Source organism: Erinaceus europaeus, unplaced genomic scaffold, assembly GCF_950295315.1.
Source record: "Erinaceus europaeus unplaced genomic scaffold, mEriEur2.1 scaffold_430, whole genome shotgun sequence".
Classification (NCBI taxonomy): domain Eukaryota; kingdom Metazoa; phylum Chordata; class Mammalia; order Eulipotyphla; family Erinaceidae; genus Erinaceus; species Erinaceus europaeus.
Genome location: NW_026647662.1, coordinates 15,873 through 43,218, shown reverse-complemented (window position 1 = coordinate 43,218; position 27,346 = coordinate 15,873). Strand labels below are relative to the sequence as shown.

General features: G+C 38.6%; 1 protein-coding gene and 1 pseudogene across 3 annotated transcripts in view; both read right to left on the bottom strand.

The window, feature by feature from the left end:
• LOC103107449 (centrosomal protein of 290 kDa) overlaps positions 1-27,346 on the bottom strand; it is a 63,467-nt gene that overhangs the window by 21,658 nt on the left and 14,463 nt on the right. For all 3 annotated transcript variants that reach the window (XR_009547997.1, XM_060184217.1, XM_060184219.1), the window contains exons 8-23: positions 25,849-26,000; positions 24,394-24,505; positions 23,102-23,557; positions 20,099-20,263; positions 18,780-18,887; positions 18,425-18,559; positions 16,925-17,191; positions 16,310-16,417; positions 14,189-14,388; positions 11,668-11,881; positions 10,804-10,941; positions 6,704-6,925; positions 6,104-6,226; positions 2,834-2,979; positions 2,320-2,475; positions 267-390 (exon numbers count right to left, since the gene is read on the bottom strand). Coding sequence is in view for 2 of the 3 variants with exons in the window: in XM_060184217.1 (XP_060040200.1) it covers positions 267-390; positions 2,320-2,475; positions 2,834-2,979; positions 6,104-6,226; positions 6,704-6,925; positions 10,804-10,941; positions 11,668-11,881; positions 14,189-14,388; positions 16,310-16,417; positions 16,925-17,191; positions 18,425-18,559; positions 18,780-18,887; positions 20,099-20,263; positions 23,102-23,557; positions 24,394-24,505; positions 25,849-26,000 (2,826 nt within the window). In the remaining variant the exon portion in view is untranslated. The remainder of the gene's footprint in view (positions 1-266; positions 391-2,319; positions 2,476-2,833; positions 2,980-6,103; positions 6,227-6,703; positions 6,926-10,803; positions 10,942-11,667; positions 11,882-14,188; positions 14,389-16,309; positions 16,418-16,924; positions 17,192-18,424; positions 18,560-18,779; positions 18,888-20,098; positions 20,264-23,101; positions 23,558-24,393; positions 24,506-25,848; positions 26,001-27,346) is intronic.
• Positions 24,559-24,704, bottom strand: LOC132536411 (U2 spliceosomal RNA; annotated as a pseudogene).

The window sequence follows — 27,346 nt, the reverse complement described above, 5'->3', positions numbered from 1 at the left end:
CGTAAGGATCCCAGTTCGAGCCCCCGGCTCCCCACCTGTAGGGGAGTCGCTTCACAGGCGGTGAAGCAGGTGTGCAGGGGTCTGTCTTTCTCTCCCCCTCTCTGTCTTACCCTCCCCTCTCTATTTCTCTCTGTCCTATCCAACAACAATGACATCAATAACAACAACAATAACTACAACAATAAAAAAACAACAGGGGCAACAAAAGGGAATAAAATAAAAAAGAAAGAAAATTTAAAAAGAAAAAGAAGAAGATGTATACTTACTGAAGGCCTAGAAAATGTAGCCTTTGAAATCTGCTTTTCAAGAGAGTGAAGTTTCTCCTGGAGGTATCTATTTTGTAAATGTAAATCTTCTATAACAGAATCTCGGGGCAGGGCTTGGTGAGTTCTACAAATAGCAAGTATCAAGTGAACTTTTCACTATGTTACTGCATTACAATGCAGATAAGAAAGACAAATGTGTAATGTATTTACTACCACAGTGGTTACTTTAAATGCTACAAACTTCACAAAGTTAAGTTAGGGCATGTCTATTTATATTATGAAACTTCCACCACAGAAAATCCAGTGCAGGGATCCTTTCGGCCTTGAGTTAACAAGTTACATTAACAGAAATACCAATTCCTATTTTAAAAGCATGAATCTGTTTATATCCAATCAAGTAAGATGGTTGAATGAAAACACCCACTAGTGTTCAGATATCACATACTAATTCCACGTGTTTCTGGGAAGCTTAAAGATTTAAAATGGCTTCTGCAGTAACAATCTGTTCCATCAAGTCTACAAGTCTGTGTGACCTTCAAGGCCCTCCATAATGAGACACAGCACATGGATTCGGCTGAATTGCTCAGTAGTTTTACTATTCTACCTTGACTGAGGCAGAGCTTCCCTTGGGGTGGTGGGAGCCATACTTGAAATGGGCAGTCTCCCAAGTGAGCTTTCTTCTTGGCCCTAGACTCTTTGCTCTCTCTCTGATCCTCACACGCAGTGGGCAATTTCACAAGTGGCGGATCAAAGTTGCAAGTGTCTCTCCCTCCCTGTCTACCTTCTTCCTTCTCCCTTAACCTTTTTTTTTTTTTTTTTTTTTTTACCCTCTCTCTCATTACTTCCCTCCCCTTCTCCACTTCTCTGTCTCTATAAGGGTGTTGGAGGGAGGGAGAGAATTTCAAGGATTAGCAAGTGATGCCAGTTGTTTTTAGTTACTTATGCAAAGTAAGTTTCAGTTTATCAGCTCTGTGGGATTTAACAAAGGTAGTTCATTTAGTTTTCTTTTCCTCTGGTATTTCTTGGCCTAAACACAACATTCTTGAAACATGAAACATGATGCTGAGTAGAAGCACAGAGGGAGAAAACTCCAAGGGAGCCCTATAGTTACAGCTCACATAAGGAGAAAGCAGATTTATAACACAGAAAATACAGGAATAGCTCTCTCTCTCTCTCTCTCTCTCTCTCACACACACACACACACACACACACACACACACACACTCTCTCTCTCTCTCTCTCTCTCTTCTTTCTCTTTTCGTGTGCCATTCCCAACCCTCGAACTAGCCCATGGCAAATAGTGGAGAGACAGCAGGGGGGAATCCACAGAAACTAAAAAAATTAGGGGGTAAGGCCTTATCCATCTGGTAGAGCTGTGATAGCTGAAAGGCTGGGGTGAACACAGCATTGCTGGTCCTTCCCCAGTCCACTTTCTGCTTTCCTGTTGCTTGCTAGGCCACAGACACATTCACGACTAAACAGAATAATTAAAATTCCAGATAGGATTCAAGCAGCAGCCCTAAGGGAAACAAAACTATCAAGTAAGTCCTAGAAGAGGACTTTCTAGGCTCCCTCTTGAACTGTGCATGTATTGATATAATTCTGTTCTGAATATCAAAGGACCTGAAAGGGGAGATAACAGAAGACAGCCCAGGCTTATCAATTGGGAAGAACAGACATGCGGGAGATCTAATGAATACTAATAGAGACTTGAAAAACAGAACTGATAATGAATATAGCCCATAGAAAAGAGCCTGCAACTTAGAGACCAGACCTATTTTGGTCTAAAAATTAACTGGACCAAATGCTTGATACAAATTCTTAATTCTCCATAGAATTTAATCAAACTCTGGCATCTCCAAATATAATGTTCAAGACTTCAAGAAGAGAATCCAATATATGTGACATAAATGGAACTAGAAATAACTCACATTAAAAATATATAATCAACAGAATTTAAGTTTCAAATAACCCACATTGATCATGTCACCTCCACGGGCCAGCCAGCATTCTGGCCTTGTAACAACGAGTACACTTTCACGTAGTGGCTTACCTCATTTGCGATATGTCATTTTCTAAGTCAAAATTTCTCTTTTTCAATTCCTCCAACTCCTTCTCTGTCTCTAGAGCTCGCAGCCCCATAACCTGGTCGACAGTCATGCCTGTTGTTTTTAGTTTCCTTTGCAAGGTGAGTTTCTCTTTATCAGCTCTGTGGAATTTTACAGAGTCATGAACAAAACCACTGACTAGTTTGTTCAATCTATCAAACTACAGCCTACTAATTACAAGAGCAATGTACAAAGGAGTTAGGTCATTCTGAGTTTTCCATGGGCCGCCTTATTTTAAAATAGTAGAAAACTGTAGCTATTATGAATTTTAAGATATGTTAAATACTTACTTTACAATACAAATATTTTAAAAGTAGAGTTCAGTTCTCTGGGTAGTAGACAATAAAATTAGAAAATGTCCCATGTTATCAAGAATTATCAAAAAAAAAAACATGTAACTTACAAATCAGGTAAAGACTACACATAGTTAACTAGGTGTTTTATTAACTTTAAACTTACTTGGCAAAAAGATCCTTCAAAGTACTCAGTTGCTTGGTTAGGATATATACTTCCCCCTCTTTCTCTTTTAATTTGTTTCGAATCCCCTCTATTTTGCTTTGCCATTTTTTACCCTCTTCCCATCTTATTAATTCTTCTTTTCCACTCTGTAAACAATACAAAAGGAAGATGAAAATTACCAACAGTTTTTGTTTTTATTTATTTATTTTTAATATTTATTTATTCCCTATTGTTGCCTTGTAGTTTTATTGTTGTAGTTATTATTATTGTTGTTATTGATGCCATCATTGTTGGATAGGACAGAGAGAAATGGAGAGAGGAGGGGAAGACAGAGAGAGGGAGAGAAAGATAGACACCTGCAGGCCTGCTTCACCGCCTGTGAAGCGACTCCCCTGCAGGTGGGGAGTCGGGGTTCGAACTGAGGTCCTCATGCCCGTCCTTGTACTTTGCGCTGCTGCACTACCACCTGACTCCCCAACCGTTTTTATTTGAAGAGTAATAATTTACTGAAACTTAAGGTTAATAATAACAATGTACTGAAACTATGGTAAAACAAGTCATTGCTAGATTATAAAAAGGTTTATTTTGTTATGCAGTTGTTAGAATCTTTGGGCATGTCAAACTATTAGCGAAAATGCCATTTAGTTCAGGACGTTATAGTTTACAACTGGGCAGATGAAATTCTAGGGAACAGACGTCATGTGTAATAATGTTAATACCTTCAAGGATTTTCTTTTAAAAAGGCTTAATTTATTAGTGAGATGGAGATGAGGAAAGAGACAAAGAGAACCAGAGTATCATTATGGTACATGTGCTGCCGGGGGCTGAACTTGGAACCTCATGCTTGGGGGTCCAATGATTTATGCACTGTGCCATCTTCCAGGCCTTCCCTCAAAGTGTCTTTATTATTACTATTATTTTTAACTTGGATCTCTCTTTTAAAAAAAACAAAACTTGATTTACTTATGTGATAGGACAGAGACATTTAGAGGGAAGGGAGATAAAGAGGGAAAGAGACAGAGACGTCTGCAGCTTCTGCTTCACTGCCTGTGAAGCTTTTTCCCTGATGGTGGGGACAGGGGGCTTGAACCCAAATCCCTGTGTACTGTAATGTGTGCACTTACCCGAGTGCACCAGTCCAGCCCCTCAAAGTGTCTTCAAATGAAGATTCTAATACAGATGATCATGATGAAACCAAGCTTCTAACAAAGAATATACTTACACAAATGACTAGCCCAATTCTGTCATCGCACAGCAATATCCTAGCGTCAGAGCTACTTCAAATCTTCAGTGTAGTTCACTCGTTTTATTCAAAAGGTATTTATTTATTTTCCCTTTTGTTGCCCTTGTTTTTTATTGTTGTTGTAGTTATTATTGCTGGTGTTATATGTCATCGTTGTTGGATAGGACAGAGAGAAATGGAGAGAGGAGGGGAAGACGGAGAGATGGAAAGAAAGACAGACACCTGCAGACCTGCTTCACCGCCTGTGAAGCGACTCCCCTGCAGGTGAGGAGCCGGGGGCTCGAATCAGGATCCTTGAGCCCGCCCTTGCACTTTGCGCCATGTGCGCCCAGCTCCCTCAAAAGGTATTTATTTATTATTTATTTATTGTTATTTATTTCTACCCATGTGCCATTTTCTAAGTAGGCCCTAGGAGCAATGTATAAACCAGCCCCTCCTCCCCTCAAAAACAAACTATCTTTATGCACATTCCAATCTAGTTGGGTGGGTGGGTGGGTGGGTGGTTAGATTAGGGGGAAAAGAACAAAATACAGGGGAGAAAATGTAAGCTGTAGTTTGTCAGCTGGTGATGAGTGCTACAAAACACAAGCAAGCAGGGGCTGGGAGGAAGACATTTCTGAGGGAGAGGTGTTACGGCTTGTTACTACTGAGATTCAAGTGCTCAAGGGAAGTCTCTGTAATAAAGGACAGCTGGCGAACGGTACAACTTTCAATTATCCTACTGCATGTAGTTAACATTTATGTTTGTGATCTACATTTTACCACATGATTGTTCTAGTCACACAACTGAGAAAATACTGACTTACAGTAAGATGGTTGTTTTTGTCGTCAGGGGATACATACATTTCCCTACCTCCCCAGGATAACACCAAGACAGTTCTAAATGACTTTATTATAGTGAATTTACTGAAATTTAAAAGTGTTATAAACACATTTTGGTCAAGGTAGATTAAAAACCCCCAGCCGATCGGTGAAAACTTCACCGTTTTCAGCCGATCTTGGATGGACCTTGAAAAAAATCATGTTGAGTGAAATAAGTCAGAAACAGAAGGATGAATATGGGATGATCTCACTCTCAGGCAGAAGTTGAAAAACAAGATCAGAAGAGAAAACACAAGTAGAACCTGAAATGGAATTGGCATATTGCACCAAAGTAAAAGACTGGGGTGGGTGGGTGGGTGGGGAGAATACAGGTCCAAGAAGGATTCAGAGGACCTAGTGGGGTTTGTATTGTTATATGGGAATCTGGGGAATGTTATGCATGTACAAACTACTGTACTTACTGTTGAATGTAAAACATTAATTCCCCAATAAAAAAATAGTAAAAATAAATAAATAAATAAATAAATAAATAAAAACTCCCAGCCAGGGGAGTCAAGCGGTAGCGCAGTGGGTTAAGTGCACATAGCGCGAAGCGCAGGGACCAGCGTAAGGACCCTGGTTCAAGTCCCTGGCTCCCCACCTACAGCGGGGGGTGGGGAGGGAGGTTGTTTCACAGGCGGTGAAGCAGGTCTGCAGTTGTCTTTCTCTCCCCCTCTGTCTTGCCCTCCTCTCTCCATTTCTCTCTGTCCTAACAACGACAACATCAATAACAACAACAATAATAACTACAACAACAATAAAAAACAACAAGGACAACAAAAGGGAAAATAAATAAATATATATAAAAAAAAAACACAACTCCCAGCCTTTTCTCTATAAGTCAAAAGCACTAATCTTGGTGTATCATTGCATTGGGGATAGAGATATTGGCTATGTAAAGCATGAAGAGAACTTGGAGATAATATCAGGAAGATTGTAGGGAGATGAATTGGTAACTCCTGAGTAAGAGTCACATTATAAGACCTCTTCTGGTGGGCTTACACATTCCTACAGGGCAGGCCCGGGTCTGAGATTTATGTCTCTATGTTACCTGGTAGTACTTTAGTGGGTCTTCAGATTAATGCAGTATGTTACCTGTTCACCAATTATTTCCCGTTATCTTGACTCTACTTTAAACATATTAATCAATTTGTCTCTTCACATACCTTTTCTTTCACAGGCTTTGCATCTGCTTCATCCACCTTTCTTTTCAGTTGGCTTTCGAGATTTTTAATTTTCTTTTGGAGTTCTTCAATTACACTTTGTCTGTTCTCTATCAGAGGTTTGCCCTGAGAAATAAAATTAATTTTTATAAGTAAAAAAAAAAAAAAGCATGGTCTGGGAGGTGGCGCAGTGGTCAAGCTTTGGACTCTTAAGCATGAGGTTCCAAGGTCGATCCTTGACAGCACATGTGCCAGAGTGATGTCTGGTTCTTTCTCTCTCCTCCTGTCTTCCTCATAAATAAATAAAATCTTTAAAAAAAAAAAAAAAAAGGACCAAACAAAATATTCAGTATGTATTCCAGTTATAATTATCTACAACCTGACTTTCTAAATGACACTACTGATGTATAACTATGGCATGGTACCTGCTTCTACATAATTGTAAGACTTGTTACTCTGGAACTAAAAACCAAATAGGTTTAGTTATACTAATCAAAGTAATTTGAAAGCTACTATCAACAAAAATCAAACTGAAAAGTGTGAGCAGACAACTACCTATATGCTACACATCAAAGATATGATCACAATTAAATATAAGATTACCTGGAATCCACTTGTTAGTCTTTTAATCTGCTTTTTCAGTTCATCATTCTCTTGATCAATTCCATCCTTCTCTTTAAGCATTTTATTATAGGCCTTGTGTTTCTTTTGCAGTTCACTGGTTAATTCGTTTAAATTATCAGTTAGGGTGTTTTCTCTGCTTTTACTTGTTTTGAGAGCTTCTTTCAATTTTGAAAGATTTTCACTTAAATCTTCAATTTGTAACTAGTATGAGATAAAGAAATGTTTAATTTATGATTGACCAGATTATCAATGATAGAAGCAAGCCAACCAGAAAGTGTGCCATGAATACTACTAAAAAGAAAGGTTCTCTAAAAATAATTGAAATGCACAGGAAAACAAAACAAACAAACAAAAAAGAACAACAGATTACATCAATTTGTCTCAAGTAGACAAAATCAACTTTGAGGGGAAAAGCAAACAAAAAAGGTAAGAACCATCTAAAGCAATTGAACTTCCACAGACTCCCAGATAAAATGTTACCAAATAAGCAGAAGTTTCATTGTGGCTGAATAAATTAAAGAGACATACATATATACATATATATATATCAATGTATACAGCAATGTTTTAGATGTTGATGCATAAAAGTAGTAGGAGACAAAAATCTCAGAATTTCAAGTAGTCTCTATGGTACTTTGTAAAGACCAGATGTAAAAGGTAAATCAAAACTTGACAGTATATAGAAATCACCAGAAAACGAGTTGCAAGCTGTCTTTAAATACTGACAGTGAGAGCAGTGCTGGTGCTTAATATCCTTTGGTGTCGAATAGACTTTTATAGACCAAAAGAAGTATCATTAATAATATTATACAAATAATAGTACTATAATGCAGTTAGAAGAAAAACTGTTCTTGAGAAGTTGCTAAGGATTGTGAGGAATTCAGGAAGATGTGGTAGGCAAGCAGGAAAGTGTTTAAGAAGACATTAACGAGAAGCCATTCCTATTTATATTTTGATTTACTTTAGGGACCTAGTGAGGGCGTATTCATAATCTTAGTAGATATGATGAGAAATACTTGAAATCCAGTCTTGTCTGCTGGACTAAACTTCAGTGGAGTGTTAGTAAAGGGCATGTAACAATAAATGAGCAAATCGAAAGAAGAAACTGAAATTACAAGTAAAATAAAAATACAAAAGCAGACTTTTCTCTCAGAAGATACTGTATGAAACAATAAAGAAGTTTGGAAGTCCGGGTCAGGCGGTGGCGCAGTGGGTTAAGTGCATGTGGCGCAAAGCGCAGGGACCGGCGTAAGGATCCCAGTTCAAGCCCCCGGCTCCCCACCTGCAGGGGAGTCGCTTCACAGGCAGTAAAGCAGGTCTGCAGGTGTCTATCTTTCTCTTCCCCCTCTCTGTCTTCCCCTCCTCTCTCCATTTCTCTCTGACCTCCATTTCCCCCCCCCCTTTTTGTTGCCCTTGTTGTTTTAGCCTTGTTGTGGTCATCGTTATTGCCACTGTTAATGTTGTTTGTTGTTGGATGGAGGGGGAAAAATGGCCTCCAGGAGCGGTGGATTCATGGTGCAGGCACCGAGCCCAGCAATAACCCTGGAGTGAAAAAAATAAAAAATAAAAAAAGAAGTTTGGAAGTCATTACAAAGTATACAAGTTTTGACAAAAATATAAAAACTTCCAAGCCTCTCTGATTAGATAAGAAAAAAAAAGTAAGACAGACACATAAAATCTCAGATATTCAAATAGTTTGCCCAAACTGTCAAAACTACAAACAAACAAAAAACAGGTAGTCTAGAACTACGATTTCCATGTTTTTGTAGGGATAAAAAGAAAGTTTACTTAGATGATGAACTAGCAGCAAGGAGATCAAAATTCTAGTAGGACAAGTAAAGTAAAACACAACAAAACTTTATATACCTAACTTACCTCTTGAAATAGGAATATAAATTCTACAACAAATGAGTGTCATATTTACACAAGGGAATATAACTCAGCTGTTAAAAACGAAGTGATCCCCTTTGCCTCATATACATGGGGAGTTAAAGAAATCACATTAAGTGAGATAAGCCAAAAAGAGGACAAATACTGGTTGATCTCACTTATAGGGGGAACTTATGAAACAAGGACAGAAAGAGAAAACATACTATTTTAGGCAACAAGTTGCAGATGCTACCATGACACCAACCTGACTTCACTGGGCAGATGACCTCACCAATGTGTCCTGGAACCCCACCCCACTAAGGAAAGAGAGAGACAGGCTGGGAATATGGATCCACCTGCCCACACCCATGTCCAGCTGAGAAGCAGTTACAGAAGCCAGACCTTCCACCTTCTACATCCCACAATGATCTGGGTCCATGCTCCCAGAGAGATAAAGACTAGGGAAGCCATGAGGGGAGGGGATGGGATACAGAGTTCTGGTGGTGGGAATGGTGTGTAGTTGTACCCCTCTTATCCTATGGTCTTGTCCTTCATTATTAAATAAATAAATAACGTGGGACAATAACTTGGATCTGCCTGCATATCAGATTTCAGGCTCAGGGGAAAAAAGAAAAAAAAAAAAACACTAGTATAGCCACAGGCCCTTTGAAATATAACTAAAATATGCCTACTAGCTATCTACAAAATGGAGACTCCCCCCCCAATTCTTCATCTGCACTATTCCAGCCTTTAGGTTCATGATTGCTTAACAATTTGGATTTGTATGTTAACTCTCTTTTCAGCCACCAGGTTCCAGATGCTAACAGGATCCTACCAGACTTCCCTGAACAGACAACCCCACCAATATGTCCTGGAGCTCCACTTCCCTGAACCCTTCTAAGACAGGCAGAAAGAGACAGGCAGGCTGGGAGTATGAATTGACCTGTCAATGCTCATGTTCAGCGGGGAAGCAATTACAGAAGCCAGACCTTCCACCTTCTGTATCCTACAATGCCTTTAGATCCATACTCCTAGAGGGATAAAGAATAGGAAAGCTATCAAAGGAGGGGATGGGATACAGAGTTCTGGTGATGGGAACTGTGTGGAGTTGTGCCCCTCTTATCCTATGGTTTAGTTAATGTGTCCTTTTTATAAATAAATAAATAAAAGTGAATAAAAAACAAACAAAAAATAACCCATTTATTAGCCCACAATCTTGCTAATCATTATTAACTTACTACTACTAATAAAAAAGTTTAAAAATTTTAAAAAATGTGAACATGGAAAAACATGGGGGGAAGGGAACATAAAGTGAAAACTGGACTGAATGTGGTGCATCGCACCAAAGCAAGACACGGGGAAGGAGATGGTAGAGATTTGCAGTCCTGGTGCATTATGGTGGAAGAAACACTGAAGCTGGGGACGAGTGTTCTACAGGGATCATGGGAGAAGAGAAATTGAGTGTTGGGGTCGGGTGGTGGCGCACCTGGTTGAAAGCATATGTTACAATGCGCAAGGACCCAGGTTTGAGTCCCCTGTCCCCACCTGCAGGGGGGAAAGCTTCACGAGTGGTGAAGCAGGGCTGCAGGTGTCTCTCTGCCTCTCTTTCTCTCTATCTCCCACTTCCCTCTCGATTTCTGGCTGTCTCTATCCAATAAATAAATAAAGATGATATAAAATAAAATAAAAAAAGAAACTGAGTGTTCACAGTTCTGCTATACCCCACTGAACCCCCACCCCCACCTCAATAATGTAAAACAATGTAGTTTTAATCAAATGTAAAATAAAACTTGGGGGGGGGGAAGTGAGATCTAAGGAGGTAGGTAATGTTCATTTCTAAGATGTCATTTAGGGTTTTTTTTTGTTTTTTTTACCAGAGCACTGCTCAGCTCTGGTTTATGGTGGTGTGGGGGACTGAACGTGGGACTTTGGCACCTCAGGCATAACCATTATGGAGTCTCTTTGCATAACCATTATGCTATCTACCCCCACCCCCAAGATATTAACTAGTACAGGAATACCATCAGGATACTTATAGTTTGCAAAATGTGTATAGATATGTACTTCTGTATGTATAGATATTCACCAAGAATTCTGGAGAATGAAGTTCCTATTGACTATCACAGCTATTGTTAACTAAAGTGAATTCTCTACCAAGGAGAATCACTGGAAGCTCAACTCTGCTGAATTACGGACTTGCACATGTTCACCTTTAGTTGTTTAGTCTGCCGATCAACCAACTGTTGGACATTGAGGTTTGCCTCTTTCTGAGAAGTCACGGAAATAATATGTTGTTCAGCCGCTTCTGTCATTTCTGTCCGGAGTTCTAAAAGTGCTCGACTAAGTGCCTAAAAATTATAGACATATATATTTTATAAGAGAATTTTGATATTTTATATGAGCAATGCAAAATATGAAAAATAAAGATGCTTTGTACTTTCATCAATTGACTTTCATCTGTACTTTTCAAATGAATTTCCTGTTGTAATCATACTAATTCTTTTCAAGTTAAGTGTGAGAGACCAAAATCTTGGTAACAATGAGCGATCCCTGATTTAAATCAAGAGACGTGTCTCAAAGATTCAAGTTTTCCATAAGAAATCAATTAAATATAAGTAGGTAAGTCACAAGATTAGAAAACACTTAGAATTTGTCCATAAATTTCAAGAACTAGTATAAAAAAAGCAACATTTAAAAAAAAATTAGTAAATCACATATGAGATACATAGAAAGACTCAGTAAGTCAAATAATACAATGACACCTAAAAACTATCTCTAAAAGCACTCTACCATGTATTTTTCCTAAATGTTGAGAATTTTTAAATTTTTTTTTTGTATCTTTATTTATTTATTGGATAGAGTCAGACAGCCAGAAATCGAGAGGGAAGGGGGTGATAGAGAGGGAGAAAAACAGAGAGACACCTGCAGCACTGCTTCACCACTCGCAAAGCTTTCCCCCTGCAGGTGGGGACCAGAGGGCTCAAACCTGGGTCCTTGCGCACGGCAACATGTGCGCTCAACCAGGTGTGCCGCTGCCCAGGCCCATGTTGGTAAGTTTTTTGTTAATTACTTACTTTCTGTTGTTTGTCTTTCAAGGCTAATTGGTTCTTTAGTCTTTCTACTAAATTTCTCATTGTGGTTGTTGGAGCTCTGGAGTTTGCTTCTTTTTGAGCCTGGAGTTCAGATTTAAAGCTCTGTGATTCCTTTTGTGACTGGGCCAGAAGACACCTTAAATCCTCTACTTCTGCTTTTATTTTTTTCACTTCATCTGCATGATTCTCCTGGAGCCTAATAATACGTATGTCGGATTATAGAGCTCAACATAAACATACATTTATATATATGTAATCATCCTTTAAAAAAATCCAAACTCTGATCAAAAGCCCAGAGTCATTTTATTTTTTACATTTAACTATTTGTACACCAAGTAGGAAATATACTTTTCCAGTATCTGTCTGGCAATGATTGCATCAAATAACTTTGAGGATCTAGACCAGTAAGAAATAAAATGAGGGGCCGGGTGGTGGTGCACCTGGTTGAGAGCACATGTTACAGTGTGCAAGTAGTCAGGTTTGAGCCCCCAGTCCCCACCTGCAGGGGGAAACCTTCACAAGTGGTGAAGCAGGGCTACAGGTGTCTCTCTGTCTCTGTTCCTCTCCATCTCCCCCTCTTCTTGATTTCTGGTTGTCTCTATGCAATAAATAAATAAAGATAATGATAATTTTTTAAAAGAAATAAAATGAACAAAACAGCACTTTCAATATTAAGCTTCATACAAGATGTGATTGTATTATCTTTTTTACATACTACTTTTATTTATTTATTATTGGATAGAGACAGAGAGAAATTAATAGGGGAGGAAGAGATAGAGGGGGAGAAGGAGATACGGAGAGATGCTTAGCAGCATTCCTGTTTTTATTTTTTTCTTAATCTACAATATGTCAGTAAATTTGACAACTGAAAAAAAAAAGTGTTAGTAGATATTACTATATGTTCCCAGAGGAACGGAGAGAACAGAATAATTTCAGTGGAACCATTCTTCTGTAGACAAGTTGCAAAGACAAAATAGAAACTTTCAGAGACCCCGTGTTATTAATGTGCGTATGATCTCAAAGTCACTTATCTCTACACCTGTATTTATATCTATAGAAGTAGATACTATCTATATGAGGTAATTGTGTTACTTTTGTCAGTTTCAGCTTAGATGAAAATTAAAGATTCTAGTAAAGACTGCAGAGCCAGAATAGAATTATAGGTCAGTAGCACAGTGGATAAAGCACTGGACTCTTGAGCATGAGGTCATTAGTTCAATCCCAGGTAGTGCACGTACCAGAGTGATGTCTGATTCTTTTTTTCTCTCCTCCTTTCTCATGAATAAATAATAAATAAATAAAATCTTTAAAAGAATTTTAAGTCAAACAATGCAATCTTCTTCATTCTTTCTTCCTTCCTCCTTCTCCCCCTCCCCCCCCCCCCCGCCCAATATAAGACATCCTTATAGAAAGGGGCTTCTCAATAGTGATTATAAAATGTATACCTATAGACATATTTTAGGCTTAAAATCTAGATTCTGTGAATTGATTAAGTTTTGATTTAAATCTGTAATACAAAGAATGCCATTGACAAATCTAGGGTCACTTTAGCTGTTAAAAACAAGAAAATCTTTACTCATAAACTATGCATTATCTCTACGGCATTGCTAGAAACTTAAGGTAGGTAGGCAAATGTTTGATATTTACTTAGGATTACTTTGTAATTTTCAGATTATTTTCATTATACAGAATCCCTTGATTTTCACCCTAACCACCCTAAAAGAAGTAGGGTGAGTACTGCCATTTCCATTTTATATATAACAAAACAGAAGCTTAACAGTATGAATTTGAGGTTCAAGCCCTTGGTCCCCACCTGCAGGGGGAAAGCTTCATGTGCGGTGAAGCAGTGCTGCAGGTGTCTATCTCTCTCTCCTTCTCCCTTCTCAATTCCTCTGTCTCTATCCAACAATAAATCAATTTTAATAAAAAAATTAAAAAAAAAACAGGCAATATAGGGGCCAGGTGGTGGCGCACCTGGTTAAGCGTACACATTACAGTGCACAAGGCTCTGGGTTCAAGCCTCTGGTCCCCATCTGCAGGGGGAAGGCTTCATGAGTGGTGAAGCAGGTCTACAGGTGTCTCTCTGTCTCTCTCCCACACTATTTCCCCTTCCTCTCACAATTTCTCTCTGTGTCTATTCAAAATAAATAAAGATTTAAAAAAATTTAAAAAAAACAACAAAACAACCAGGCAATATAAATCTGAAACAATAAAAATAAGTAAAATTAAGCAAGAAGGTGAGTTGCCTCAAGTTAGAATAATGCGATTCAGATTATGGCTTTAACTCCTTCTAGGTAAACCACAGCACTTCTTGTGGCCTCATTTACTCTCCCCTGAAAAAAGGGGAGAGTAAACATCTCTATCCTATGTCAGCCTGAGAATAAGAATAAGATAGTAGACACAGAGATTTTAGACTAGCACAGACCAGGGCAAGTGTTCATGTTTAAGTGCACTACACCTTGATGACTGTTTGCCTAGTCTTCCATGTCTACGGCTGACTTACCGCAGTTTGACGTTCTCAAACTCTTTAATCTTCAATTGAGTGATTTCTTTTTGTCTCTCCAACTCTTGAGATACTTTTTTTAGTTTCATCAAAAGTGAGGAGAGAGAGTCATCTTGTTCTGCTACTGTCTGTTCCATCTCAGCCAGGCGAATAAAATGTTTGTTGGTAGGAACCGGAGTAGGCGATTGTTTTAGTAAGTCCTATGAAATATGAATCAGCAGCAGGTTTATTCCATGATTTTAATTTGGTTACTCAAATGATCAAAAATCATCTCAACTCTGAAGTTCACTATTTATTTATTTACTTTTTCCCTTTGTTGGGGGATTACTATTTTACATTAGACAGTGAATACAATAGTTTGCACATGCATAACATTTCTCAGTTTTCCACATAACAACACAACCCCCATTAGGTCCTCTGTCATCCTTTTCCGGAACCTGGACTCTCCTCCCCCCCCAACCCACCCCAAAGTCCTTTACTTTGGTGCAATACACCAACTCCAGTCCAGTTTCTGCTTACTGTTTTCTCTTCTGATCTTGTTTTGGAAATGCATTATTTAATAGGCAATGGAAGTTTAAGGGCAGAAACCATAGACCTTATTTATTTTTTTTCCTCCAGGGTTATTGCTGGGCTCGGTGCCTGCACCATGAATCCACTGCTCCTGGAGGCCATTTTTCCCCCTTTTTGTTGCCCTAGTTGTTGCAGCCTCGTTGCGGTTATTATTATTGCCATTGTTGACGTTGCTTTGTTGTTGGATAGGAAAGAGAGAAATGGAGAGAGGAGGGGAAGACAGAGAGAGAGGGGAGAGAAAGATAGACACCTGCAGACCTGCTTCACCGCCCGTGAAGCGACTGACCTGCAGGTGGGGAGCCGGGGGCTCGAACCGGGATCCTTATGCCGGTCCCTGTGCTTTGCACCACATGCGCTTAACCCACTGCGCCACCGCCCGACTCCCCTTATTCTTTTTTTTTTTTAATATTTATTTATTCCCTTTTGTTGCCCTTGTTTTTAGTTATTATTGTTGTTGATGTCATCATTGTTGGATAGGACAGAGAGAAATGGAGAGAGGAGAAGAAGACAGAGAGGGGAAAGAGAAAGATAGACACCTGCAGACCTGCTTCACCGCCTGTGAAGCAACTCCCCTGCAGGTGGACAGCCAGGGGCTCCAACCAGTCCTTGTGCTTTGCACACCTGTGCTTAACCTGCTGCACTACTGCCTGACTCCCAGACCTTATTCTTTATACTTCTAGTATCTAGCAAACTGTCTGTGTATAGTGGAGGGAAAATGGATAAATACTAATGGAATTAGTGAACTTAGGCTTGAGCATGTTCAAGGTCTGTACAGTAAAGGCAAAATACAGGTCAATTCATACCTACAAAAGATAACATTCAAAGAAGGGAAGTCTGAACTGAATCATTGAAATGGGCAAATAAAACTGAGGTCAGGGCACGGAAGGTAGCTCATCCACCAGACGGCACACTTTGCAAAATGTGAAGACCCAGGTTCAGATCCCTGGCTAGGGATCACTATGGGAGCACTATGTGCAGGAGAATGCTTTATTAGAGGTGAAGTGATACTGGGGAGTCTCTCCTCTTCCTCTCTGTCTCTCACCGTCTATCTGGGAAAACAAGCAAGCAGCCTCCCAGGAGCTGTGTAATCACACAGGAGTGAAACCCCAGTGAAACTCTGACAGGGAAAAAAAGAGAGAGAGAGAGAGACAGAGACAAAGGCAGAGATAGAGAGATAGAGATCAGGTCAGATCATAGAAAGCTTTGAATAAATGGCTAAAAAGCAGAAAGAACCTTTTTTAAGGGACAGTGAATTACTGAAGAGTGTGGATGGAGAAAATCATGACTGGAGCTATGTTTTTAGATATGCTTTAATAAAGGAAAGACAGTACCAACTCTGAAGAAAAAGAAAAAAAAGGAGAAGGGGAAGGGGAAGGGGAAGGAGAAGGAGGAGAAGGAGGAGGAGGAGGCAGAGAAGGAGGAGGGGGAGAAAGAGAAGAAGAAGGAGGAGGAGGAGGAGGAGGAGGGGGAGGGGAGGGAGAAGGAGAAGAAGGGCTAAATTTTCAACTGTGTGGTTGGTGTCAAAACAAAGCAAAGCTCCTAGGATCTTACCCAAGCTGTCTGTTTGAATTTGTCGAGTGAACTATCAGCTTGCAGTTCTAATTTCTGGTGAAGGACTTGAAGATCTTCCTCATGTTTCTTCACGATTTCTCTTTGCTCCTATTTTACAGCAAATCAAAATAGTATGTTAAATTGGGGTTCTAATAAATTATCCTACATATATCCTAAAGATTTGTTTTATCTTTAATCTTCTATAATCCCTAAAGACAGGGAAGGAGCAATAAATGCAGGGATATGCTTATACCTTTGTCCATTTCCCTCTAGCATATGTTCAAAGCAACAAGTCTACTTTTAGACTATAATTTATTATCAATAGTCATTTTTTTCTAGAAGTTTTTTAAATGCTAGATTCCCTCTACAAAGTTCCAGACAGCCATCACTGTCTATTCTACATCGTATCATACGAGACAGACACACCTACACAAACTGCCAGTTTTACTCATAGACCTTTAATCCAATCTCGTGATAGTAACAATTCCTAAAGAGAATCCTTTGAAGGCATGAAATGAACTAACAGACTTCAGGGCAAAATAATCTTTGACAACTGGACTACAAAGCATAGTAGTAGATAAAAGAGCTTAATGTAACCTACTATAATAAAATTACCTCTCTGGCTTTTTCAAGAAGCCGTTGATACTTCTTTAATACTTCTTCCTTGTGATTTAACCTTGCCTGCATGTTTGCAATGGTCTGGTGAGCAACTTTCAAAGTGTGTTGGGATTTGGGCTCTGCTTCTTTTCTGCCAAGCTCTGCTATCAGTTTTTCCCGTTCTGCAGTGGCTGGCAATCGAAATCTTAGCTCATTGATTACTTTGTCTCTTGACAGAATATTTTGCTCTGCTAACCGTAAAGCAGATTCTTTTTCTTTTAGCTTCTGCAATGATCAAATTACAATAGATCATTAAAGCATGTGGACTTCTGCTTTTAAAAATTACTTCATCTGAATTTTAGTCAGGTTAGTTATAAGCAAAACAAACAAACAAACAAAAAAACCCCACAGGTTTCACATTGTTTTTTATATTACTATGACAGTCAAATGATATTCTTCAATTGACTGCATGGCTATGTGATAGCACAATTATCTACACAACATTTTATTTACTTATAAGATTATCACATATCAGAAACCCCATTAAGAGAATTATTTCACTTATATCTTACAGCATTTGAACTAGAAATGTCCATTAGTGCTAGACTTAGAAAGAACATCTAATAAATCATTAATTTTATTTCAATTCATTAACTATAATACTACCAAAATAGAATCCATAAAAACCAGCAGAATCTAAAAATTGGGACTTTCATGACCCAATTCAATGAATCATGATTGTAAAATCTATAGTTCATTAAATAAATAAATACAGGAAGAAAGTTTCACATAAAATATTATGGCAGATATTTTAAATCAAGTAACTCATTGGCATTTCACATAAGTGACATCTTAGAATTCCTTAAAAAAAAAAAAAAAATCCAGGAGTCGAACAGTAGTGCAGTGGGTTAAGCACACATGGCACTAAGCGCAAGGACAGGCGTAAGGATCCCGGTTCAAGCCCCCGGCTCCCCACCTGAAGGGGAGTCGCTTCACAGGTGGTGAAGCAGGTCTGCAGGTGTCTATCTTTCTCTCTGTCTTCCCCTCTTCTCTCCATTTCTCTCTGTCCTATCTAACAACTACAACATCAATAACAATAATAACTACAACAACAATGAAAAATAACAAGGACAACAAAAGAGAAAAATAAATAAAATATTTTTAAAAATCCAAATCGCCTCAACATGTATTTAAAAGATGTATGCAATTCCTGATCAAACAAGACAAGGTCAAGTATTTCTCATGAAACTACAATCAAATTATCTTTTGTCATCCTCTGATGTTCATTATCAAGGCTGAGTGTCTAAAGAAATAACCAGGAGTGAATAAAAGGAAAGATACTGAATTCACATCAACAATAGCAGTAAGCTCTTTATTGGTGAGCAGACACATGGGAGAGGAGAAAAAGAGAGTGGGATTAGTCATGCACTTAACATTCTACGCTTTACACACATGAAAAATATCGCAAAGCAAACTTCACAACAGAACACTGAGGGAAATGGACATTCTTTTAATCACCTCTCCTAGTGTTTGACAGGTTGCCCTGGTTTCTAGGATTATTCGAATATTCTCCTTGATTTTTCTCAGCGCAATCTCCAGTTGATTTGGAAGGGGCAAACTTGGGTCTGGCATTGATCCTGTAGCCTCTTCAAACTATTAAGAAACATCATTTAAAAATTAAAAAAAAAAATAAAGCTATTGCAGCATTGAGAACAATTGTAATAATTATGTGACAAAACATGGTTAGCCCCCACCACCACCTGTAACTAAACTATGAAAAGATAACATCAATTAAAACCCTGCCTGTCTTTGGAAGCTATTTCTGCTGGGTAGGCCTGAATTCTACGTAGGAAGCAGAATTTATCATTTTTACCTTTTGTGCTGCGTTTAGTATTTCGTTTTGCTGCCGGTCAAAAATATCTAGTTGTCGTTCCAGTTCAACTTCCCTTTGATCCCAGGCCATTTGTCTTTCTTCATGAAACTGAAAAAAAGAATGTTTATGCTGGGGTTGGAGAGAGCTCTAGGGGTTGGACATGGGCCTTGCTGCGCCCACAGTCCAGGTTCCAGCCCAGGCACCATACAGTAGGTCATGGCACTAGAAAGACCTCCAGTACTATTGGCACTATCTCTACCTTTTTCTCCATCTCTGTATTTGAATGAAAAATTGGCCCAGAGTAGTGAAAGTGTGCATGCATAAGACCTTAGCTATATGATACCAAAGCTACAAGTGTTTTTTCCCTTCCTCTTCCTCTTCTTTCTCCTCTCTCTCTCCCTCTCCTTCTCCCTCTCCCTCTCTCTCTCTCTCCTCTCTCTCTCTCTCTCTCTCACACACACACACACACACACACACAGAAGCACACACATAGTTTCTGTCAAACATACATAGATACACTTACCAGGCATATATATATATATATACTTTTTTCTTATATTATTTGTGCAACAGCCCTTTAAGGTCATTATTTGTCTTATTTTATGGGAAAAAAAAAAAGATCAGAGAAATGAAGCAAGTCGCCTAAGACCACAAAGACTGGCAGATATGAAGTTAGGATTTCTATCCATATGCTTCTTCATTCACCCTGCCACCTATCAATTCAAACGATAATCATGGCTTGTACTATGTGCAAACCACTGGGTCAGACAATGCAATCAAAGCAGTGTATGGAACCGAATCACCTTCCCCCTGAGAGTTATATACAACCGAGAGGGAGGACAGTCAACCAGGATTTAATATGTGAAAGGGTGCTACGCACTGAAAAAGGAAAACCGAGTCCAATGATTTCCACCCAGAATAGTTTGACGGTAGGGTTTATTTGGGTGGCGGTAGCTGGCTCGGATTGATTTGGCAAGGGATTTCCACTGAGGTCTGAAGCAGTAAAGTGTACGTACTTCATTCTATACCAAGCTGCCTCTTTCATACTCAGGGAAACCCTGAGCTGTGAAAAACGTATGTAACGAAGACTGAGATAAAACCTCAATGACCAGATAAATGTGTTACAGAAGGCTCCTTTCAGAACTGTCACTACAACTATATTAGTGACTATGTACTTTGAAGCCTAGTTCAGAAAAATGGGAATGAAATTGAAAACAATAATAAGTGCCGTACTTAAAAGGTATAATGGAGTAAGTCATACCAGACTGGCATGTTTTAAACATGTTAGCGAATACTCTGAAATAAGTTCAAAATGAAACCTTGCTCTGCTGGACAATTTCTTCTTCCAGACTGCTGATTGTATGCTCATATTCAGAAATTATATTATTCAGGTATTTCATTTCTTCTTTATCCTTCACCAATTCTCTATTTAATTTAAGCTCTTGAAGACGAAGCTCTTCTATTTTCATATGCCAGTTGATCACCTACAGATTGGAAACACATGTACTGTATAAGCATCTCACCACTACTTTTAATGTAAATTAATGAACTTCCTATAATGAAAGATGTAAAATGTTCCTTGACTTAGCTATCTGGCAAAGTCTGTTTAAAATTTCTATAGGTTATTTTTTTCCAAGAATATGTAGGATATCAACATAAAATGTCCTTCAGATTATCCTGTAAAGGACATCAGTAACATTAACTTTACTTACTTCTATATATTTGCTGTACTAACTTTGAAATTGATACGCTGACTTATTAGCTTTCAAAATGGAAATTTGGTAACAATGGAGAGAGGGATTTATTCAAGGTCTAGGCCCATAATGTCTGTTTAGGAATCTCAAGACTCCCCAAATGAATAGGGCCCCAGCTGATGGGGTGGCCTGACAGTGACTAAAGAGTCATCGTTAAAGTATGTCAGTCTCTTGCCCTCTTCAGCTTTTGCAGTCCTTGCTTTGATAAGGTTAGCTTTGGAGTGAGTGAGAGAACTGTAACAGGAAGTAGATGAGGAGGGTATCTAAGTCTACACAGACACTATTTCATTATGAACTTTATACTGACTCACTACAGACGATTGTGTATTTTTGCTTTCAGGTATATATTTTGCCCTAATTTACAGACTCTCCATTGTTACCGGTCATTTCTATCAGGAACAAGACAATAGACCCCTTTGTGGGTCCCCATAGGACCTTGCCCTCAACTTGGATCAATGGTAGAGATGGACAACATAATACACTCTATGCTACACCTGAGGAAGATGGGTCCATATTGGGACAGCTTGGAATGTTCCTACTCATGACCACAGAATGGGAGCTCAGATCTAGAGGGATGCAGAGGTCACATAGGCTCCTAAGCTGAATATGGGCCCCAGATCACTTCCCTGATCCAGCTTTCTGGTCCTTTTTCCAGCCATGACATCATCTCCCCAAACAATAACTTAGATCCACCTGCATATCAGAGTTTAGGCTCAAGGAAAAAAAGAAAAAGAAAAGAAAAACTAGTATAGCCACAGGCCCTTTGGAATTTAACTAAAATATGCCTACTAGCTATCTACCTAAAATGGAGGACCCCCCAACACTTCAACTGCAGTATTCCAGCCTTTAGGTCCATGGCTGGTCAACAATTTGTTTGACTTTGTATGTTAACTCTCTTGTCAACCACCAGGTTCCAGATGCCATCAGGATGCTGACCAGGCTTCCCTGAACAGATGACCCCACCAATGTGTCCTGGAGCTCCACTTCCCCAGAGCCCTTCCCCACTAGGGAAAGAGAGAGACAGGCTGGGAGTATGAATTGACCTGTCAATGCCCATGTTCAGCAGGGAAGCAATTACAGAAGCCAGACCTTCTACCTTCTGCATCCCACAATGCCCTTAGGTCCATACTCCTAGAAGGATAAAGAATAGGAAAGCTATCAAGGGAGGGGATGGGATACAGAGTTCTGGTGGTGGGAATTGTGTGGAGTTATACCCCTTTTATCCTATGGTTTATCAATGTTTCCTTTTTATAAATAATTTTTTTAAAAAAAAAAAGGGTAAGGAATTTAAAAAAATGGAAATTAAAAAATTTCCAACCCAAAAACTTTAATTTAAATGCAAGAAACTTATTTTTAATTTAGTCACTTGCAAAAGCAGGTAGAAACAAAATTAACATTAAAAGGTCATATGGGCCTACAGTTTATAAATAACTTTGGCAAATGATTAACCATGAAGAGTAGACTTCAACTCGTAAGCACTAGAATGTTAAGGATAATTTTATATATATATATATATATATGTTGGTATGCATGAGACCCCTTCTGTTTCATTTGGTTTCAATCCCCCCTGCTTAACACTATTCTATTTACATAACCACTTCATTCTATTTACATAACCACTGTTAACAAGTTCCACCCTCCCTCCAGGGCATTTGTGGTTCAGTGATAGGATTCTTGCCTGCTCTGCCCCCTCTTTGTCACACTCTGATTTTCACCAGTCACTTTTCTCTCTACCCTCTCTATGTCACATCCTGTTTCCACCTTACTTGGCAAGTATATATAAAGACAGCATTGTGAGTTTTACAGTACTGTACTTTGAGTTTAACTTAGCTCGTCTTAGATTGTGCTGTGTCCTGCATGAATAAAGAGATACTGCCTACAGCTCAACCATGAGTCCCTGGTCGTCTGTTATCCACTGGTGAAGCCAGCCCGGCAAAAACAACATAACCCGTCGAAAACGACATATATATATATATATATTTTTTTTTTTTTTTAATAGAACACTCTACTCTGGTTTATAGTGGTAGTGGGGATTAAATTATGGATCTCTCAGCATCAAGCATTAAAATCTGTTGCATAAATAAATCACTATGCTAGTTCCCAAGTCCTAGTATATACAAGCTTTCCTAGATCAAGGCTCTTCAAGCATTTCTCTTTTTTAAAAGGTTTTTTTTTTATCTTTATTTATTTAGTGGATAGAGACAGCCAGAAATTGAGAAGGAAGTGGATAACAGGAAGAGAGACAAAGAGAGACACCTGCAGCCCTGCTTTACCACTTGCAAAGCTTTCGGAAACCCTTGCAGGTGGGGACCGGGGGCTCCATCTCAGTTCTTTTAGCACTGTAACATGTACGCTCAACCAGGTGCACCACCACCCAGTCCCTCTTCAAGCATTTCTAATGGAACCTTGCTTAGAATTTCTAAAACCTGAAACAATGAGTTGTAACTTATTATTTTTTTTATTACACATGAAGCATTTCCTCAAATGGGAACATATCTAGAACTTAAAACCCACTGGGTGGTGTTTTAGAAATAGCGCATTTAAAATCAGATGCTTTTTTTTTTTTACCTTTTGGGCTCCCCGGGCATCCTTTAAAGTGCTTATCAACTCCTCTAACCCCTTCAGCTTCATTTCCAGCTCCAGTGTTTTGCTCTCCATATTTCTATGTTCCTGTTGAGCACCCTTCATTTCCTGCATGAGCTGCAGTTTGTCGTTTTGTAACTGAATCATTGTTTTAGAGAACTTCTCCTGTTGTGACAAGGGTAAAGCTCCGCTGAACTGTCTCCGCAGCGACTGAATAGTTTGGCGAAGGTGTTTTGCTCTGTTTCTCCCCTCCAAACGAGCATAATAGAGGGCTTGTTCTTTCTCATCAAGTTTCTGCTCTAAGCGCAGATTATACACCTCTGTCTTTTGCAGTTTAGATGTCACTGACTCCAGTTTCCCTAGAGCAGTAGCTTCACTAGTTTGAAGAGAGACGATGTGTTGGTGCAGTTTGGCGATCAGTGCCTTTTCATCTGACTGTGCCTAGTAGAGAAGACGCATCAATTTGTAGTGGGATTCAAGTTTTTCCAGTACATGTAAGTATATGTTTCAGTTACCGAATAAAAACTGAAATGATATGGTACACGATTTCCTACAAAAAAAAAAAAAAATCTAACCTTGCTTAACAAATTACTACGTAAGTACATACAAATAGAATCAAACATTCAAAATCCAATACAGCATCTACCTATGTAGCTGCTGGAATATTACTTTTTAAAATACTTATTTTCCCTTTTGTTGCCTTGGTTATTTTTTTATTGTTGCTGTAGTTATTGTTGTTGTTATTGATAGCATCATTGTTAGATAGGACAGAGAGAAATGGAGAGAGGAGGGGAAGAAAGAGGGGGTCGAGAAAGACAGACACCTGCAGACCTGCTTCACCACCTGTGAAATGACTCCCCTGCAGGTGGAATATTACTTTTTTTTTTTTTACTATGATGTGTAAATAACAAGACTGATCCAACTCTACTACAGACCATGTAACTGTATATCTAAATATTAGAAAAAATAATGCTATGAAAAGGAGTTTTTTTTCAGGGTCCTAATTTTGATGAATTGCTAACACAATGCACTTGAAGATATTTAAATACTGACTTGTCAATAGTATTTCAAATTAAAGAGTTTTTCTATCCAGGTTTAAAATTAATGAGAAAAAGATATTCCATACTATGTACCCCTGATAACAAATATCAAGTTACCTGATATCTCATGTGACAGCAGAAAAAAGAAAAGGATATATATGTACATATATATGTGTGTATATATATATATATATATATATATATATATATATATGACAATAAGACAGTAATCCATACCTGATAGTCCAACAACTGCATTCTGACAGACTCTACTTCTTTTTCTCTGGACTGCTGCTGTGCATTCAGAATTTCAACTTGTCTCTTAGCAATATCGGAAATCTCTCTTAATCTATACAGTGATAAATTATAGGAGTCCGTCGGTACATTTACTAAGTAAAAGCCAGAATTTCAATTTCTAGAGCCTTGGAAAGACATTTATTTTCAGCATGTTCACTTTGCATGAGTACTTCAGCAAAGTCAGCTTAACTACTTTAAACTGATAAGAACAGATACTACATTTGATCTTAGCCAAAAGGCCAGGAAATTATCTTCTGAACTATTTTTATGAAATGTAATGTCAGGTTATATACACAATGAGATACTACTCAGCTATTAAAAATGGTGATTTCACCTTCTTTACCTTGTCTTGGATGGAGCTTGAAGGAATCATGTTAAGTGAGATCAGTCAGGAAGCGAGAAGGATGAATATGGGATGATCTCACTCACAGACAAAAATTGAAAAGTACTACCATGATGCCAACCTGACTTCTCTGGGCAAATGACCTCACCAATGTGTCCTGGAACCTCACCTCCCCAGAGTCCTACCCCACTAGGGAAAGTCTGGGGATCTGGATTAACTTGTCAACAGCCATGTCCAGCGGAGAAGTAATTACAGAAGCCAGACCTCCTACCTTCTAGGCCCCATAGAGATCTTTATCCATATCCCCAGGGGGATAAACAATAGGGAACCTTCCAATGGAAGGGGTGGGATTTGGCACTCTGGTGGTGGGAACTGTATGGAATTGTACCCCTCTTATCCCACAGTTTTGTCAATCATTATTAAATCACTCATAAAAAAAAAGTTGAAAAATAAGAATACACAAAGCAAAACTTGGACTGGTGTTGGTGTATTACACCAAAGTAAAAGACTTTGGGGAAGGCTCAGGTCCTGGAACATAATGGCAGAGGGTGACCTAGAGAGGGTTGAATTGTTATGTGGAAAACTGAGAAATGTTACACATGTATTTTACTGTTACTGTAAACCATTAATCCTCAGTAAAGAAAAAAAAAATACTGTCAGGAGAGACTAACAAATGTCCTCATATTAAAACCTCTAAGAATGTCTAAAATAATAATCTTCAATTTTATATAATATAGCATAAAAAAAAAAAAAAACCAGTACCAGCTGGGTTCAATCCTCCAACCCCCTCCTGCAGAGGGAAAACTTCTCAAGAGATGAAGCCATGCTGCAGGTGTCTGTCTCTCTCTCCCTCACTACCTTTCCCTTCCCCCTCAATTTCCGAATCGGTTCAATACCTGATATATAAATAAAATATAACTAAAAAAAAGGAAAGAAGCCAATACCGATTGCCACTAAAGATATTACCCTGGATCATTTTAATTTCAGTTTTATTAAAGAACATTAGACCGGACGCATTTTAGTCAGGTGACTAAAAGATTGCGCGCACTTACTTTGATACTTCAACTTTTAGCTCCATTTCATTCTTCTCTAATTCTAGAATCCGCTGCCGATCAGCGTCGCTTACCGCCTTGCTCACACTACCAGCTAATTCGTCTCTCAACATCTGTTCCACTTTCTGTGCTTCCAGATTGATTTTGGTAAGCTAAGAGAAAGTAACGAAAACTTCTCAGAAATGGCGTTTTTGTCAAGATTTGTTAGTTTGTTTTTTAAGTTATAGAGTACTTCAGTCTTCTTTGCTTTACTTTTAGGTTTGGATTTATGCATGAAGTACTAAGACTGGATTAAGGAGGGAGAGATTCAGGATCAAATTATGGAAACTGGTTATATGCCAGTTCACCAAAAGTTATTTATCTCAGTCAATGCATGAACTAGTAATATTGGAGTCAGTTATTCTTAGTTTGATTATAGTATATTCATTACATTTTATTTCAGTTGTATCTAGATGACTCAGTCTAAAAGAGAAAGAAAAAGATACATATTCTTTGAAAACTATACAAATTCTCAAAGTAAATGTAAGACTGCTATGTCACTGTAAATTGCGAACTGTTTATAACCTATTTATTTTTTGGTCAGCCAACTTAATAATTCTGACTGTATCAAAAGCTGAAAACCTCCCATCAGAATATAATATCACCAAAAGCAGAGCTTACTATTCATTTCTGTTAATCTCCCTGCCCCACCCCTGTGTCTGGTATGTAACAGACACATTAAATAATTACTAAATGAGGGTTGGCAAAATAACTCAGATAGTTTGCTGGTGTGTCATGTTTATTAGCCAGGTTCAAGCCCAGCCTCCACAGCATTGACTCAGAAGTCTTGGGCTGTGGTCTATTTCACTCTCTTTCTTTGCCTCCCTGTCTGGCTTTCTAAAGCCTGAAGTAGTCAGCTGGAGTGGTGAAGCTCTGAAGATGTCAAATAATAGGATGGCAATTCCCCTACTGAAAACTGACATCTTTTTGTACATTAAATCTAATTATATAATGATGGAGAGGAATAAAAATTTATTTATAGAAATATGTAAGTATGTTTTCTTTGAAGCCATTTCAGCTATTAAAGCCCAAGTAAGTATCTAAGGGCTAGTAAGATAAGAGAATCAAAAAACCTTTTATGACACTACTGTCTACCATGACTTATTATTTATTCTCCCTCTCTTCATATTCCCAGAGGGATAAACAATAGGAACCTTCCAATGGAAGGGATGGGACTTGACACTCTGGTGGTGGGAATTGTATGGAATTGTACCCTTCTTATCCCAAAGTCTTGTCGATCATTATTAAATCACTCATAAAAAAAAAAGAAGTTGAAAAATAAGAATACACAAAGCAAGACTTGGACTGGAGTTGGTGTATTGCACCAAAGTAAAGACGACCCAAACTGCCCCTGCGGCTCCAGACAGACTATGACCCACATAGTCAATGACTGCCACCTCTCCAGATTCAAAGGAGGTCTCGAAACTTTACATCAGGCTCAACCTGACGCTGTTGACTG